The sequence below is a fragment of the Peromyscus eremicus genome, chromosome 10 (genome assembly GCF_949786415.1).
Source record: "Peromyscus eremicus chromosome 10, PerEre_H2_v1, whole genome shotgun sequence".
Lineage (NCBI taxonomy): Eukaryota > Metazoa > Chordata > Mammalia > Rodentia > Cricetidae > Peromyscus > Peromyscus eremicus.
The window spans coordinates 57,832,476-57,850,416 of record NC_081426.1 but is presented as its reverse complement, the minus strand read 5'-3'; the positions used below and the strand labels follow the sequence as shown (position 1 = coordinate 57,850,416).

The 17,941-nt window shown below is 43.8% G+C and overlaps 1 protein-coding gene across 1 annotated transcript in view; it reads right to left on the bottom strand.

The window, feature by feature from the left end:
* Klb (klotho beta) overlaps nucleotides 1-17,218 on the bottom strand; it is a 31,028-nt gene extending 13,810 nt beyond the window's left edge. The window contains exon 1 of the mRNA XM_059275071.1: nucleotides 16,393-17,218. Coding sequence (XP_059131054.1) covers nucleotides 16,393-17,217 — 825 coding nt within the window. The 5' untranslated portion in view covers nucleotide 17,218. The remainder of the gene's footprint in view (nucleotides 1-16,392) is intronic.
* Nucleotides 17,219-17,941: the final 723 nt, after the last annotated feature.

The window sequence follows — 17,941 nt, the reverse complement described above, 5'->3', positions numbered from 1 at the left end:
TTAGAGTTCAACCTCCCAAGTATTGGGGTTGCAGGTGTGGACTGCCATATGCAACTCCAGAGATTAATTTGATATTTATTTATTTACTTATCTATCTGTCTATCTATCTATCTATCTATCTATCTATCTATCTATCTATCATCTATCTGTTTATTTATTTATTTTGAGACAGAGTCTCACTATGTAGCTTTGGCTGTCCCAGAACTCACTATGTAGATCGTGCTGGCCTCAGATTCACAGAGATCTGCCTGCCTCTGCCGCTCCTGGGATTAATAGCGTGTACCACCAAGCACAAGGATCTTTGTGAATGCTTTCCTCTCAGAGAAGGGCTTAAGCTCTAGCCTCCCCACTTCTTTTTTTTTTTCAAGACAGAGTTTCTCTGTGTAGTTTTGGTGCCTGTCCTAGATCTCACTCTGTAGACCAGGCTGTCCTCGAACTCACAGAGATCTGCGCTAGCCTCCTCTCTTGCCTCTAGGCTGAGGTTGTAGTTTCTGCAAGGAGCCAGAGAGACCGAGGCGGGCTGCCTTAAAGGTTCTCAGCCGGAGTCTCTGTGAGATCATGTGTGCATCTGCCCTGTGTGGCTGGAAAATGCTGTTTCCTTAACATTGTCTGCTGCCTCTGGCTCTCCCAACTTTCCAGGCCCCTCTTCTGCATAGATCCATGAGCCTTGAGGGTTTGTGTGTGTGTGTGTGTGTGTGTGTGTGTGTGTGTGTGTGTGTGTGTGTGATAAAGACATCCCTTTTAGGGCTGAGCACTCCCAAGTCTGCCACGGTCCACCTTGTCCATCTGTGGGTCTGTGCTAGTTACTCACAGAGACTGTGACCTGCACAAGATCAAGCCAGACCAAAGTCTCATCATGGAGGAGGAGGAGTGGGGACCAGAGTCCCACCCTAGTCAAGCAGCTATTTGTAAATAACAGATGCCAGGGGGAGGAAAATCTGTTTTCTTCTACGGAGCGACACGAGGTATACCAACCACATGTCTGTGCAGGCCCCATGCTCAGAAGTTGCCAAAACAATTTGGACTCCATAGTTTTTTAGTGGATTTCTCTTTCATTTTTTGTTTTTTAAGATAGAGAAAGCACAAATGGGGTTGGATGAGGGAGGCATCTGGGAGGAGTTGGGAGGTGGGAAGGAATATTAAAATAGACTATGTGACATTATCAAAGAATAAAAGGATGGTCTGAAGCCCCACCTTCCTGAGCTGTTCTGAGGCTAGAATCACCGTGGAAAGTTTTGCGGTCTGCTTTCTTTACAGCTGTGAATGGCAGACTCTAAAGGGGACATTCCACCCTGATGGCAGCCACTTAGTCTCTCGATTATTCTAGTACTTTTATCCTTAGAAATCACAGCAATCAGCCAGGTGGTGGTGGCGGCGCACGGTACGCCTTTAATCCCAGCACGCCTTTAATCCCAGCACTGGGAGACAGAGCCAGGTGGATCTCTGTGAGTTTGAGGCCAGCCTGGGCTACAAAGTGAGTTCCAGGACAGGCACTAAAACTACACAGAGAAACCCTGTCTCGAAAAACCAAAAAAAAAAAAAAAAAAAAAAAAAATCACAGCAGTTCCCTTCAGACTTGTGCACACCAGATGTGTACGTAAGGAGCATACACAAGCATGAGAGTTGAGCCATTAGTTAGCACTCACTCATGGGACTGCCACCAACACTCCAGGGAGAGTGTGGCACGATCAAGATCAAGGCGTGATCGCACTCCGAATAGGAATTAGCCAGAGCCAAGCGTGGTGGTGGGGGCCCGTAATCTCAGCACTTGGGAGGTAGAGGCAGGAGAATCAGGTTTCACTTGGGCTGTATGTGTGAAAGAGAGAACCAACTCCTAAAAGGTGTTTTCTGATCTCACATGTGCATCGTAGCATACACACACTCCTTGCGCACGCACACCCCTCTCCCCAGTAAATAAATACATGAACGGTTTAAAGTAAAACCAACGGAATTTAACCAGCCTAGTAGGGAAAAAGAGGGAGGCGAGTTTCTTCAAAATTGCCCTCTGTTGATTAGGTGATCCTAGGAAAGAGCCTTAAGCTGTGATAAAATCTTGGTCACATCAGTATTAAAATAGGAACCAGGACAGCTTAGAAGGCATAGGTTTGCACCTTTGCAACCTGGATTTCTGGATACTCAGGTGCACGTGCTGTCACAGCCCAAGGTGACCTTCGTGCCTCACCCGGTGTCTTGCTCTGTTGCTGCTGTTTGCATAAGCTATCGAGGTATCTCAGGTTATCTTCGCTCTGGACTGAAGGCAAAGATACTTCTCCTTAGAGAACATGGGGCGGGGAGGCTCTCTGCACAGCTTTTGGTTATGCCTTGACTCTGTTTGTCAAACAACAGGGAGACAATTTTGCCCCGAGATGGTCCATTTGACCCAAATCTTGCAGATGTGTGGATGGATGTTACTCAGAAGGATCTGCTAGGACAATGTGAATGGGATGCAACCAGGACCCTTGCACAACCTCCTATGGGTTTCCAAGGTTACCTTCTTCTATCTTGTCCAAGGCCATCTACCTTTGGAATGATTGATTGAAGGGTGCGTCAACCTTTGTGCTTTAGACTCAGTAGCTTGACAGGAACCTAGCTGCCTTTTGCTTTAGAGCCAGCTCTTGGGACTCCATATCCTTGAGAGACAGTAGGGATCCCCAAATCTCATCCATACTCAGGTCCCTCCCATGTCCACCAGGCTGATCTTTTTGATTCTGTCAGAAGTCCAGGCTGATAAATTCGATGGGTGGTAGGAAGCAAATAAGATAATAAGATAGAGATGAAGAAGTGAAGGGGTCAGAACGACATGGAGGGACACCAGTGGGAAGGACGGCTTCAAGGCAGACGATGAACCTGACCATCCCTGGAGGGCATTAAAGGACCCCTGATCATTTGAAAAGTTAGTTTTCCACCTGTTGGGAGTGTCGGGGTCGGGGGAGTGGAAGGGAAGAGTTGGGGGGATGGATGGGTATGATCAAGATATTTTGTTTACGTGCAGGAAACTGAACAATAAACAAAAGATACTCAGTTTTCCAGGGACAGATGTGAAGTTGTACATGCCTTTAATGCCAGCACTTGGGAGGCAGAGACAGGTGGATCTCTGTGGGTTCAAGACCAGCCTGATCTATGTAGAGAGTTCTAGGTGAGCCAGGCCTACATAGTGAGGCTCTATCTCTAAAATAATAATAATAATAATAATAATAATAATAATAATAATAATAATAGTAATAATAATAATAATAATAAATAATACATTAAAAGAAAAAGATAGAAAGTCAATTTTCCAAATCTGTCAGATTTCAGTCGTATATTGGTGGAAATATCTTCATGAGGTTTGTAAATTTGTTGATTGTTAAAGCTACTGAGTAGAGAACAAAATAAAAACTTAAGTTTTACTTCAAAATATCAGAATCACTAGGTGTGGTGGCACACACTAGTTATCTCAGGAGGTTGAGGCAGGAAACCAAGGGGTGGAGAAGTTAAGTACCCCATCTCACTCACCAAAAGAATCAAGCCTAGGCTACATTGCTTCAGCTCTTGGCTGTTGCCTGTCATTTAGAGAATATTTTATTTAATTAATTGTTCTGGTTTTGCTTTTTTGAGAAAGGGTTTCATTATATAGCTTTGGCTGATATGTAGACCAGAATAAATAAATAAATAAGAATTTTAAACTCAAGAGAATAGTTAGAAACAGTTTCTGTCAGGGAATTGGACTGTTTTGTGTGATTATTCTTGCAGATTTTCCAAACTTCTAAAAGTCTCAGAAAAAAAAGTAAAACGTAAATATGAAGCTCAATTATTCTGGAGTTTATTGTGCATGGGGTGTGTTTTATAGTCAATGATAACATATTGATGCTTAAAATATGGCAAGAGGAGGAGGCTATGATGGACTAACATGAAAGGGGACTGGATAACAGTAAATCATCTCTGCCATAATCTCTGGTTAAGAGAGGAAGCAGGAGACACCAGCTCGGCATCCCTTCCCCTCACCCCCTCTATTTTAGCTTTCGGAGACAGGGTCTTGCGGTGTAGACTTGACTGGCCTGGAATTCATTATGTAAACCAGCTAGGCTTCTTCTGCTTCTGCCTCCCAAGGGCCAGGAGTACAAGTGCATCCCACATACCTGGTCATGTACCTCCTCCCTATTAAAACACCCAACATAGAGGCAGGCGGATCTCTGTGAGTTCGAGGCCAGCCTGGACTACAGAGTGAGTTCCAGGAAAGGCACAAAGCTCCACAGAGAAACCCTGTCTCGAAAAAAACAAACAAAACAAACAAACAAAAAAAAAAAAACAAAAACAAAAACACACACACACACACACACACACAAACAAACAAAAACACCCAACATTAAAAGATCATGGCTTCTACCCACATCTGGGTTCTCCCAAACCATTTCCAAAAGACCTTTATGTGACCGAGTCTCTCACCGAACCAGAAGGTAGGCTGGTGGCGAGGAAACCCCAGTAATCTTCCCGTCTTCACCCCCAAGAGCGTTGAGGTTACAGGCACCAGCACAGCCACACCAGACATTCTTCCTGGCGCTGGAACACCTGCCCAGCCAGCGCTCTGTCCACTGAATTACCTCTCCAGCCCTTGTATTTCTATGGACTTTTTTTTTTTTTTTAATTGTTGTTGTTGTTTGTTTTGGGACAGGGTATCTCTATGAAGTTCTGGCTGGCCTGGAACCCGATTTGTCGAGCAGGCTGACCTCGAACTCACAAGAGATTTTCCTGCCTCTGCTTCTCTAATGCTGGGATCAAGGACATGAGTCACACCTAGCCTAATGTGTAAGGGTTTTTTTCTTCTCCAAGATCTCATAATGAATGACCTAGTCCATGGTAAAGTTCCCATCAAGTCCTGTTTTCAAACCATTCGTTACCATTTCCATGACTTGTAGTAGTTTTTACTTCTGGCCGGTGTATTCTCCATGTGTGAGAGTGTTCAAAGCTGTTTAGATCAGACGGCAATGTTATTCTATGGTCATTTATAATTACATTTATTGAAACTCTTGTTAATCATTCACTGAAGTTTAACTTTTTCTACTTAATGGTTAGAAAAAGTAAACATTATTCTCTTGAAGGTTTTAGAGTGCCATTTCTAGCCTTCAAGTTTGTGACTCTTAGAAGTAACAGGGTGTTATGGTTGTAGGAACGACTTTGGCACTTTCCCCCAAGCAGTTCTATCACTTATTTAAACTCGATTAAAAGTATCTCAAAAAGCCAGGCAGTGATGGTGCACGCCTTTAATCCCAGCACTTGGAAGGCAGAGGCAGGCAGTTCTCTTTGAGGTCAGCCTGGTCTACAGAGTGAGTTCCAGGACAGCTAAGGATGTTACACAGAGAAACTCTGTCTTGAAAAACAAAAAACAGCCAGGCGGTGGTGGCACATGCCTGTAATCCCAGCACTCGGGAGGCAGAGGCAGGTGGATCTCTGTTAGTTCGAGGCCAGCCTGGTCTACAGAGCTAGTCCAGGACAGGCTCCGAAGCTACAGAGAAACCCTGTCTCGAAAAACCAAAAAAATAAAATAAATAAATAAATAAATAAAGTATAGTACATTCAGGGGATGGTGGAACACACCTTTAATCTCAGCACTCTGGAGGCAGAGGCAGGGGATCGCTGTGATTTAAGGCCTCCCAGACCTACACAGTGAGAACTTGTCTCAAAAGAAGAGAGAGAGAGAGAGAGAGAGAGAGAGAGAGAGAGAGAGAGAGAGAGAGAGAATGTGTGTGATTATAATGTAAGATAATTATATTAACTAGTTTATTTAAAATCTAAATAATACTAGTAAGGGCACATATAGTAGTCTAATATCCCCTCAATGAGACATTAAAAGACATTTGAGCAAATACAACTAACATTTCAAGACAAATGAAAAATGTCATTTCAAAATTATGTTAGGGCTAACCTTTTTTTTTTTTAAGGTTTATTTATTTATTATGTATGCAGTGTTCTGTCTGCATGTTTGCCTGCAGGCCAGAAGAAGAAACCAGATCTCATTATAAATGGTTGTGAGCTGCTATGTGGTTGCTGGGAATTGAACTCAGGACCTCTAGGAAGATCAGTCAATGCTCTTAACCTCTGAGCCATCTCTCCAGCTCTAGGGCTAATCTTTAACCCCAGCACTCAGGAGGTAGAGACAGGAGGATCTCTTCGAGTTTAAGGCCAGCCTGGTCTGCATAGCGACTTTTAGGACAGCCAGGACTACAGAGAGATACCCTGTTTCAAAAATAAAATAAAATATGTTGGGGCTAGAGAAAAAAAGGCTCAATGGTTAAGAGCACGGTCTGCTCGTGACTGCTAGCACCCACATGGTGGCTCATAATTGTTTGTGACTTCAGTTCCAGGGCATCTGACACCCTCTCCTGGCTTCTGTAGGCATAAAGCACACGTGAGGCACATGTAGGGAAAACACCCATACACATAAAATTAAATAAATAAAAAATGTGTTAGTCATGGGCTAACTAGTTCATGGATCTGGTAGCTAAAAGCATGTTAGTCTTTTAGCTCCAATTGCAGCAAAATTTAATTTTGGTTGTATTGATTATATCTTACAACTTTCCCAAAGGAGCTTTGAAATTTTTTTTTTCAGAGAAAACTTATTTCTTCCAATATTTGAAGATTTGCCTCTATATGAGTAAGACCTCAAAAAGTCTCCTGTTGGGGCTGCAGAGATGACCCAGTGGTTAAGAACACACTTGTGGGGCTGCAGAGATGGCCCAGTGGTTAAGAACACACTTGTGGGGCTGCAGAGATGGCCCAGTGGTTAAGAACACACTGCACAACCAGGAGGACTGAGTTCGTCCCAGTACTCACGTGACGACAAGCTGGGTGTGGTCCACACAAACACTGTGGGGACAGAGACAAAGGATGGCTGGGGCTTGCAGGTTCAGGGAGAGACCCTGCCTCGAAGGAATAAGGTGGAAAGTGGTGATAAAGACACCCGAAGCTCCTCTGCCCTTCATTCGAACACCAGATGTATTTTCTAAGACACTGTTGGTGGGGGCTTGGCTGGAAGAGACCTACAGGGGACATCTAGTCTACTCCAGTGCTTCTCAGAAACCTGCAGTCTTCCTGGCATGCCAGACCGAAGTTTTGGCCGTGTGTGGGCAAAGGAAGATTCATAAATCACGGTTGTTTTTTGTGGTATTAACGTTAACTTTTGCTTAAGAATTTCAACAGCGTCTTTAAGGGAAAAAAAGCTATATAAAGACAGCTTCTTTTTTCTTTTGCTTTCTGAGACAAGGTCCTGGCATATCCTGCTGGCCCCCAACTCTGGAACCTTCTCAGCTTCCCAAGTGCTGAGATTACAAGCGTGCATATCTTGCATAACCACCTCAGCTATTTCCTATTCTTTTTACTTTTGCTTTTTTAAGTTTCTACTACATCTTTAAGATTTGTTTTGGGTGTTCGGATACTGTTTGTCACAGTTGCATGCAGAAGACAGCTTGTAGGTGTTGATTCTCTCTTTCCACCACGTGGTAGGGGGCTGAGCTCACGTCGTCAGGCTTAGCAGCCCTTCGTTGTTTTTAAATATTTGCCTTCTTGTCTTATTTTTATTTTTGCTTATGAAAATTGTGAACACAAAAGTAGAAGCGCACCAGGCGGCAGTGGTGGCGCACGCCTTTAATCACAGCACTTGGAAGGCAGAGGCAGGTGGATCTCTGTGAGTTCGAGGACAGCCTGGTCTACAGAGCGAGTTCCAGGACAGGCTACATAGCTACACAGAGAGACCCTGTCTCAAAAAAACAAACAAACAAAAAAAACCAAAAATAGAAGAGCATGATGAATATGCATTGACACACCACTCAGCTTTTACAACTCAGGCTATTTCAGAAAGGTTTTGTGTGTGTGTGTGTGTGTGTGTGTGTGTGTGTGTGTGTGTGTGTGTGATGCTGGGGATCAAACCCAGAGTCTTGCTTACCTAAAATTTTTTTTTTTTTTTTTTTTTTTGGTTTTTCGAGACAGGGTTTCTCTGTGTAGCTTTGCGCCTTTCCTGGAACTCACTTGGTAGCCCAGGCTGGCCTCAAACTCACAGAGATCCGCCTGGCTCTGCCTCCCGAGTGCTGGGATTAAAGGCGTGCGCCACCACCGCCCGGAGCTTACCTAAAAATTTTAAGGTTGATTTTATTTGTATTTGTGTGTATGTGTCTGTGTGTGGACATGCCATATGTGTGTGGCTGCCTGAAGAGGTCATAAAAAGGCCTGGAATCCAGCTGGGTGTTACAGGGAGCTGTGAGCTACCAGAACCGGGTCCTCTGCAAGAGCAGTAAGTGCTCTTAACCACAAAACAACCTCTCCAGTCCCTCCGTGGGAGAAGTTTCATTTATTTATTTATTTTTTTAAACTTTTTATTTCTTTGCTTTTTGAGACAGGGTCTCGTGTAGCTCAGGCTAGCTATGCAAGTTGATGATCTTGAACTCTTGATCCTTCTGCCTCTGCTTCCCAAGTGCTGGGATTACATGCACATCTCACCACACACACAGATAAAAAGTTAACAGCCAGGCATAGTAATACTTGCCTTTAATACAAGTACTGGGGAGGCAGAGGTGAGCGGTCTTCGTGATTCAAGGCCACCCTGCTCTATGTAGCGAGTTCCAGGATAGCCAGAGCTACATACTAAAACCCTGTCTCAACCTCTCCCTCCCTAAAATAAAATAAAAATAAACAGGCAAAGATAATAAAAATTTTAAAAATTTAAAAAGGAAAGTCATTAAAAATAATCTATTTATTTCTTTGTCAGCTTCTCCATGTGAGCTTCTCCAACTAACGATGCAGAGAAATAGTTCAACCAAGTCCTCCAAGAGCTGGACAAACAAGCAGGAAAAACAGACTGATCCCAAGCTCAGGAACCAGCCAGTAAGGGCTTGACCTAGAGTAGAGTTTCCCAACATCATGTCCTAAGCGCGTCTTTCACAGTGTGAAGCAATCGCTTGTCTCCCTAAGGAATGTCGGAAAGCATGTCAGCGTTTGTGTGTGGCACACAAAAAAAGTGTCGACATAGGTTACATTTCATAGAAAACCACGTTGTTGGAGACTGTGGTGTAAAGTTCATTTCGGACAAATTTAGGGTCGGTGAGACGGCTCAGCGGGTAAAGGGGCTTGTTGTGAATCACGACGGTGTGAGTTTGACCTCAGAGACCCACAGAGTAGAAGGAGAAAACCGATTCCCCTGGTAGTCTTCTGACCTTTACACTTGAGTCACCACACGTGAGCAGCCCCATCCCCAACACACACACTACGGGTTTTTTTTTTGTTTTTTTTTTTTGAGACAAGGTCTCTCTATGTAGCCCTAGCTGTCCTGGGTCTTGCTAAGTAGATTTGACTGGTTTCAAACTCACAAAGAACCATCTGACTCTGTCTCTCAAGTGCTGAAATTAAGGGCACGTGCTACCATGTCCGGCATACATACACAATAAATTTTAAAAATTAAAAATAATGTAAGCCAAGCAGTGGTGGCACACACCTTTGATCCCAGCACTTGGGAGGCAGAGCCAGGCGGGTCTCTGTGAGTTCGAGGCCAGCCTGGTCTACAGAGTGAGTTCCAGGACAGCCAGAACTGTTTTACAAGTAAACCCTGTCTCGAAAAACAAAAAGCAAACAAACAAATAAAAATAGAAGCAAATGTACACTAAAATGCTGTGTAAAATTTATAGTTTCTCCCCCCCCCCCCCGACAGCATTTTTCTGTGTAGCTTTGGAGCCTGTCCTGGAAATCACTATGTAGACCATGCTAGCCTCGAACTCACAAAGATCCACCTGCCTCTGCCTCTCCAGTGCTGGGATTCAGGTGTGTACCACCATACTGGGCTTGTCATTTTTATTCTCTTTAATTTTGAACGATGTGAAGATGTTAGCTACTAAATAAACAGAAATGTAATGTTTAAAAAGTAATGAGAATCCATATAAATAATTTGTATTGCTAGGAGATTTAATTGCTTAAAGTGTAAGTGAAACCCTTATAAGCCACTCCCCCCCTGCCCTCGCACCCCCCCCCCCCACTTTTCAGTGGTGTTTTCTAAGCCAGGCATACCTACTATTTTTTGTTTTAGTTACACTTATTTATGTGTGTGTGTGTGTGTGTGTGTGTGTGTGTGTGTGTGTCTGTGTCTGTGTCTGTGTGTCTGTGTTTATGGAATGTATGTGTGTGTATGGATGGGCCTCAAATGCTATGGTGTGAATGTGGAGGTCATTGGACAACTTGTAGGAGTAGATTCTCTCTTTCCACCATCCAGGTTTTCGGGGATTGAGTTTAGGTCACCAGGCTTGGTAGCCAGCTCCTTACCTGCAGAGTCATCCCACTGTTGTCGTCCCTTGCTTTTTTTTTTTTTTTTTTTTTTTTTTTTTTTTTTTTTTTTTTTTTTGAGATAGTCTTGCCATATAGCTCAGACTGGCTTCAAACTCATAATTTTCCTGGCTTAGCCCTCTATGTGCTGAAACTGCAAGCATGCAACACCATACTCTGATTTTTTGTGGAGGTGGAGGCTTTTGGAGACAGGGTCTCACTACATAGCTCTGGCTCTCCTGGGACTCACTCTGTAGCTCAGGCTGGCCTCGAACTCATAGAGATCCTCTTGCCTCTGCCTGCTGAGTGCTAGGATTAAAGGTGTGTACCACCATCATCCAGGGTATACCAGCTTTTAAAAATATTTTTTAAGATTTAGTTTTTAAATTCTGTGGTTATGTGTGTCTATGTGTCTGTGCACATGAGTGCAGGTACCCTCATAGTCCAGAAGAGGGCATCGGATCTCCTAGAGCTGGAGTTAGAGGCAATTGTGAATTACCCGAAATGGGTGCTAGGCACAGAACTCAGGTCCTTTGCCAGAGTAATATGTGCTGTCAACCACCCAGACCCACCTCTCCAGGCCCCTCTTAATAACATTTCTTAAAGTATTGTGTCTTCCTAGCATACAAGTTAACTTTGAAGTTCGATGCGCATGCACCCTAGAGGTCCAGTGAAAATCTTCTGAAGGCCATGTTGTAAGATCCCAGCCATCTTTATGCCCATCAACCTAGCCGTGTTTCATCTGACCACCTGTCCAGTATAGATGGAAGTCACTGGTTTTTCAAGAAGTGGAGAAAAGGGAAGGACTCTTGACTGGTGTGGGACACTGGGCCATGTCTAGAGACACCTGGGTTGTCCCAAGCCTGAAGCAGGGCTGGGCTCAGGCTGAGGAATTAGATGGGGTGGGAAGATCCAGGGCTGTCGATGAGCATTGTAGAATGCCCACGCTAGTCCATCGTAACAGAAAGTTGTCCAGCCCCAAATGTCAATAGGTCTGGGGTTGAGCAAGCCTCACACTGTGTCAACAGCGTATGTCTATGAAAGATAACATTTCAAAGCCTCAACATGCTCACAGCCAACATGGACGCCAGCAGGGCTTTGTGGAGTAATAAACCGAGTGAATGACTGGCTCCCTCAGCAAACTCACACCCCCAACCCTCGAGACTGTCTACCCAGGGGCTCTCAGAGGCTCCACTTTTGGGGGAAAATTTACAAACTTAGATTACTATTTGTATTTGTGATTTAAAAATAGAATGAAAAATGAATGTCATTATCGCCTTGACTCATTAATACGAACTCTTCAGCTTTGATGATCAGAGAAAGAGGAGCACCACCTAAGTAGGTCAACTATCTCTGAAACTTCACTTATTTATTTTGAAAATTGCGTCTTATGTATTTTGTAAGCATGTGTGTATATGTGTGTGTGGAGGGGGAAAGGGGTGAGTGCATGCCATAGACCTGATAGGCCATCTTCCTAGCCCTACTTATTTATTTATTTATTTATTTATTTATTTATTTATTTATTTATTTATTTATTTATTCGTTCATCCATCCATCCATGCATCTATCTATCTATCTATCTATCTATCTATCTATCTATCTATCTATTTATTTATTTAGAGACAGGTTCTTTTTTCTTTTGTTCCTTTGTTTTCCAAGACAGGATTGCTCTGTGAAACAGTCCTGGCTGTCCTGGAACTCACTCTGTAGACCAGGCTGGCCTAGAACTCTCACTACCGCCCGGTTAGAGACAGGGTCTTACTATGTAACCCAGGCTAGCCTAGAACTCGAATTCCTCATGCCTCCACTTCCCGAGTGCTGGGATTGGTGCATTGGGCATGTATTGCCACGCCCACCAGACTGTTGCACTTTAAAAACTGGATGTTTTTAAAGATCTCTTTCTTTCTCTTTTTAAAAATGTATTTATTTAATTTTGCCACAGGGTTTTGCTGTTGCCCTGACTGGCCTGGAACTCTCTGTAGAGCAGGCTGACCTCAAATTCACAAAGACTTCCCAAGTGTTAGGATTACAGGCATACGCCATCAAGCCCAGCTAACATCTTTCTTCTAGAAAGGAGAAAACATCCACCTCTAAGAAGGAAGGGACCTGAGGCAGGCAGGAAAGGGTCCTCTGAGGGGGTCCTAGTAGCTGAGTCCATTATCCCTGCTTAGTCAGCCAGGAAATGGCTCCTTTTTGCTTAAAGCCAACTTGAATTCGATTTGTCACTTGCAACCAACACATCCTGACTAAGACACCCCCAGACTAATATTGGCAATATCTCAAGAATAATTGACAACACAGCGGAGCAGGAAGCAAGAACTTGACCCTGACTCTTTGATTTCAGATAGAACCAGGAAGAGTTCACTCAATGGACATCTGTACTCTAACGCGTGCCAAACGTTCTGTGTTAGATGCTGGAAGCATCAAACCAAAAAGCAAGCGGACAGTGCAGGTAAAGTGGCTCAGTAGGGAAAAGTACTCCCCACCAAGCCCGAGGCCCCAAGTTCCATCCCTAAGACCCCCATGATGGAGAGAGAGAATGACTCCCAAAAGTCATCCTCTAACCGCCACACCTGTGCCTCAGCATGCCCGCGCTCCTTCTCAAACTAAATAAATACGATTTAAAAACACAAAACGGAAGAATCAAGCTAACAAAAATAGCAGCAGCAGCAGCGGCAGCAGCAGCAAAGAAAGTCCCTGTAGGAATTCTTAGTCTAACTGCAGAGGAAAAGGAGGACCAGGGACTGGAGAGATGGTTCAGGGGTTAAGAGCACTGGCTGCTCTTCCAAAGGACCGGGGTTCAATTCTGCCTTCTCCCCGCCCCAGGGCAGCTCACAACTGTCTGTAACTCCAGCACCCTCACACAGACACACATGCAGGCAAAACACCAATGTTCACTAAAAAAAAAAAAAGGGGGTGGGGAATCAGATGATATGACGCTGTGAGCCCATAGAAGGGACAGTTACCTCTGACGGGGTTAACTGTCTAAAGCAAAAATTTCACAATATTAGACGGGAAAAGCAGGGCTTTGAAAGGCATTTTGTCTGGATAGAACAGGCTAGAGGGGCTGGATACAGAGGACTAGCAAGGTAAACCTGGGCCAACAATGCATTATGACGAGCTGTGTGTGCTTCCAGAAAGCACTATGATAGCAGGGTGAGAGAGTGGCCAGGAAGTATGCTGATGTTCAAGGCAAGGGGTATGTTTTGAAGGGCTGGGTGACAAATTAAGACCTTAGCCCAAAGCTTTAGGAAGCCACCGAAGTATTTTATGCAGGGAAGCATGATGCATATTTCAAATATTATTCTGTCAAATGGACATGATCATAGCTACGCCGTAAGGCTGTTGTAAAAAATTACACACAAGAGTTAATTAGATGCTTAAAAATGGATAAGCCAAAAACTCACCCTTATTCTGTTCCAAACACTATTAAAAACTCTGAACAGGGCCAGGCAGCGGTGGTGGCACACACCTTTAATCCCAGCACTCGGGAGGCAGAGGCAGGCAGATCTCTGTGAGTTCGAGGCCAGCCTGAGCTAAAGAGTGAGATCCAGGACAGGCTCCAGAACTACATTGAGAAACCCTGTCTCGAAAAACCAAAAACAAACAAACAAACAAACAAACAAACCTTCGAACACAACATTCATTTGTAGGTGGGGTTATGGGAAATTCATGCCAGAGGTATAGACTTACTTTAAGGAATAATAAAGTATTTTCAACAACATAGAGTCTAAGCCAGGTCATGGCTGGGGATGTGGCTCAATTGCAGTTTGCCTAGCATGCATAAAGCGCTAGGTTTGATCTCCAGAACCACACAAACCAGGAATGCCGGAGGTGGGGCAGAAGGTAAGAATCTCAAGGCCATCCCCAGCTCTATAATAAATGTAACAAATTTAAGGCCAGTCTGGGCTGTGTGAGGCTTCATCTTACAAACAAACAAGCCAACAAAAGCCCGAATTCCAGGATAGTCTGTAGTGAGCTGGACCGTTCAGGTTGCCTCTAAACCAGGACCTTTCCAACTGAGATGAACTTTTCAAGATCGTTCTAGAACTAAAATGACTCTAGTAGTATTACAGTTTTTCAAAACCTCTGAGAAGTAGAGAATAGAGCACCCTATGATGGCATAACGCTTGAGTTTGAAGTTAGCTTTCCTTTAATGAATGTTCTTGGACTGAAAACTAACTCTAAAGAATACTTCTCCTGGGTCACAAGGAGAAACAAGAAGGGAGAATACTCTGTCGTAGCATGAAATACCCAAAAAAATCTCTTTTATGTTGAAAAACAGGCTGAGAGGAGACGTGGTACCAAGTTCACTTCGGGCTACCAAAGCCTTACGGGACTTCTCTCTGGTGTAATAGGTCACTGGGTTATGCAGCGAATTTCACTGTCTGGCTGATTTCAAGGGACCCCTTAGGCCATTTATTTAGGCTAGTGGTTTAGAAATCGCAAGGACATCAGAGAAGTGACTTGGGAAAACATGATTGTTTAAAAAGGAAGCCTTCTGAGGAGGCTCAGTGCATCAAGACCCTCATCATAGTCAAGCCCGATGACCAGAGTCTGTTCCCCAGGACCCACACGGTGGAGGAGAGAACCGCCTCCTGCAAGTTGTCCTCTGACCTCCACAAGTGTACCATGGCACGTGCACGAGGATCGGTGTGAGCACACACTCACACACGTGCACACACACACTCACACAGTCGTGCATAAATGTAATAGAAACTTTAAAAAAAGAAGGTCGAGCTGATGAAATAGAGGGAAAGGGAAAAACACACAAACGTAGCTTTTTAAAAGCTATTTGGATGAAACAAATAAACCTTGAAAGCTTTTGCAATCTGTTTCTTGCCAAGGGAAGATGTGACTGCAACCATTGGACTAAACATATAAGATATCTGTTTACTTGAACTCAAAAAATCCAAAGCAAAGAAGGTTAGATGGGGGAAGTTTTATGTTCCTGGACACTTTTTCCTGTTTCTACATATTTGAAATTTTGATTCTTTAGACATTAAATTATTTCCCCTAGCACACTATAAAGTGTTACTGATTCCTTTTTTCATCTTAAAAATGTAACAAGTATTTAGAGTAACTTATTTTTCTCAAGTGAACTGTTTAGCGAAGAAGTTACATTGGATTTCAGATGTTAGCTTCCCACCAGGCTGTGCCTCTCCCGAAGTCCCTAGGTTACTCTTAATAAAAAAGGTGTAAAATAAAGAGCATTGAATTATGTTGCCAATCATACATCTCAGGTTCCTAGCTGCTGAATTTTATTCTGAACCATGGCTAAGATAGTTACTCTCACTGAGATTCAGTTCTCCTCCCTAAGGTGGGGATGGTAAAAATGAAGGCCTATTTCATGGTTTTCTGGGGGTCAAACACGTTACACAAAAGTGCTTCCTGTAACCTGTGGTGCCCAGTGGGAGCTGTTATTTTTCCTGCACTTTTATTATTGTTTTAACACACAGACCATTTCCCAGCATCAATTCTGACTTCCAAAGCACATTGTTTTAAATACCACAGCAGGGCCTAACACTCCCAGTTTTTATACTATTGGTTTTCATTTAGCTCCCAACACATGCCAGCCCACCTGTTTTGCTATGGGACTCGTGTGATGCTGCAAATCATTTCATTTTCTGTATTTAACATGCGCAGGTGTGCTACCGTCAACTCCCCTTCCTGGTGCTAAGTACCCCTAAGAACAGGAGGAACAAATCCGTATCGAGAATAATTGTGCATTAACATTATTCTGGAATCAGGATGTGTTGTCAGAAAAGAAACCCAACCTCCAAACGTATAAAGTGCTTCTTTCCCACAGAATAAAGTTATACTCCCTTCCTTACATTACTGTAACTACACTATATACTATAACCATAACCTCACAGACTTTAAAAATGGCCTTAAGTCGCAACTGTGAAGGAAACTAGCTGAACAAACATATTAACGCCAGCTTTGGAAGATGAAAGGTATCCTACTTTAAACATAAAATTAGAGGACAGAATTTGTGAGTTAGCATAAAATTACTGGTGTTGATTTTTACTAAACTGCCCCTTAAACAGAGTGTTTCTTTCAACCCCCAATCCTATGCTCTGAAGCTCTTGCGAGAAGCCAGCTGTACAGTACCTTGATCAGGTTGTGTCCCACAGTGTAGACAGCTGTTAAATTTCCCTTCTCTCCCGGCGCGTGCACACCCGTGCCAAACCCATGCCAAGCAACAAGGTAAGGATTGTGAATTGTAATCCAATATTTGACGCGGTCTCCAAAGGTCTGGAAGCAGTATGTGGCATAGTCGTTGAAGAGATCTATCATAGTCGCATTTTTCCAGCCCCCATATTCTTCCTGCAGCGTCAAAGGCAAATCCCAATAGTATAAGGTAACGACAGGCTCAATATTCCTAAGTATCAGCGAGTCCAGAAGTGCATTGTAGTACTGGAGACCTTTTGCATTCACGGCTGCTACTGTTCCGTTGGGGAACAACCGTGGCCAGGAGATTGAGAAGTGATAAAAAGAAACTCCCAAAAAATCCAGAGCCAGCAAGTCCTTTTCCAGAAAAATGTAACTGTCGGCGGACTTGTCCGTGATGTTGACATCTCTCAGGTGGGTGAAGATGAACCGATCCCAGACCGAGGGTCCTCTTCCGTCTGTCTGCCAACTCCCTTCCACTTGAAACGCTCCGGTCCCAACGCCCCAGAGAAAGTTTTTCGGGAAAGTGTCATAGAGAAACAGCTGACTTGCATTCACCGGACTCACATACTGTTTTTTAGTCCATATCGCTCTCTCGTCTCCGGAGAATCCGGTAACGACTCGCAGTAAGACAAACGCTGACAGCAGGACGGATCTTTGCAGTGCCCGGTTGGACATTGTTTTCCTAGAGCGTGTGCTTCTTTCATCAGAGCTGAAGAAAATCCATTCATTCCCCGGGGACCCTGCTGCACAGCCTGCCGTCATTTGCCACGAACTAACCGCTGGACTGTCTTTATCAGCGCGCCAGTAAAAGCCTGTGATTGTAAAGCCCTGTCAATAATTAGCCTGGACCGGGAGACTTAGGATGGGTCATGAGAGCCACGCAGTTTGAGGGAGGTGGCCTCGTTGCAGTCAACAACACGTGGAGTCTTCTTGGGATGAGGAAAACGAGATAGATGGGGATGTATCTCTGACACTAATTTGAATGTGTTAAATAAGCATATGGAAACAACGCACAAGCGTGGCATTTCCTGTGTAGCCTTTCACGTGGCCATAGATCTTTTCTGAATGTTTCGAACTTTATTGAATAAGGGATCTACTTTTCTATTTAGAGTCTTAGTGTGGTGATTTTATCATCTCCCATTTTAGGAAAAGCAATTTTACATAGAAATCGATAGCCAGAAATAAACAATTAAAAGCAGGATATTACACTTCAACCAAAAACATACACACCTAAGAATAATCTTGGTAGATGTCATCTATTTTAAAAAAACTTAGTTGAGCAGAGCAGAGGTGGTGCATGCCTTTCATCTCAGCACTTGAGAGGCAGAGCCAGGTGAATCTCTGTGAGTTCAAGGCCAGCATGATCCAGGACAGTCAGGACTACACAGAGAAACCCTGTCTCGAAAACAAACAACAAAGAAAACTTAGTTGAACATGGTGGCTCAGCCTGTAACTCCTGAAGTTGGAAAGCCAGAGCAGGAGGATT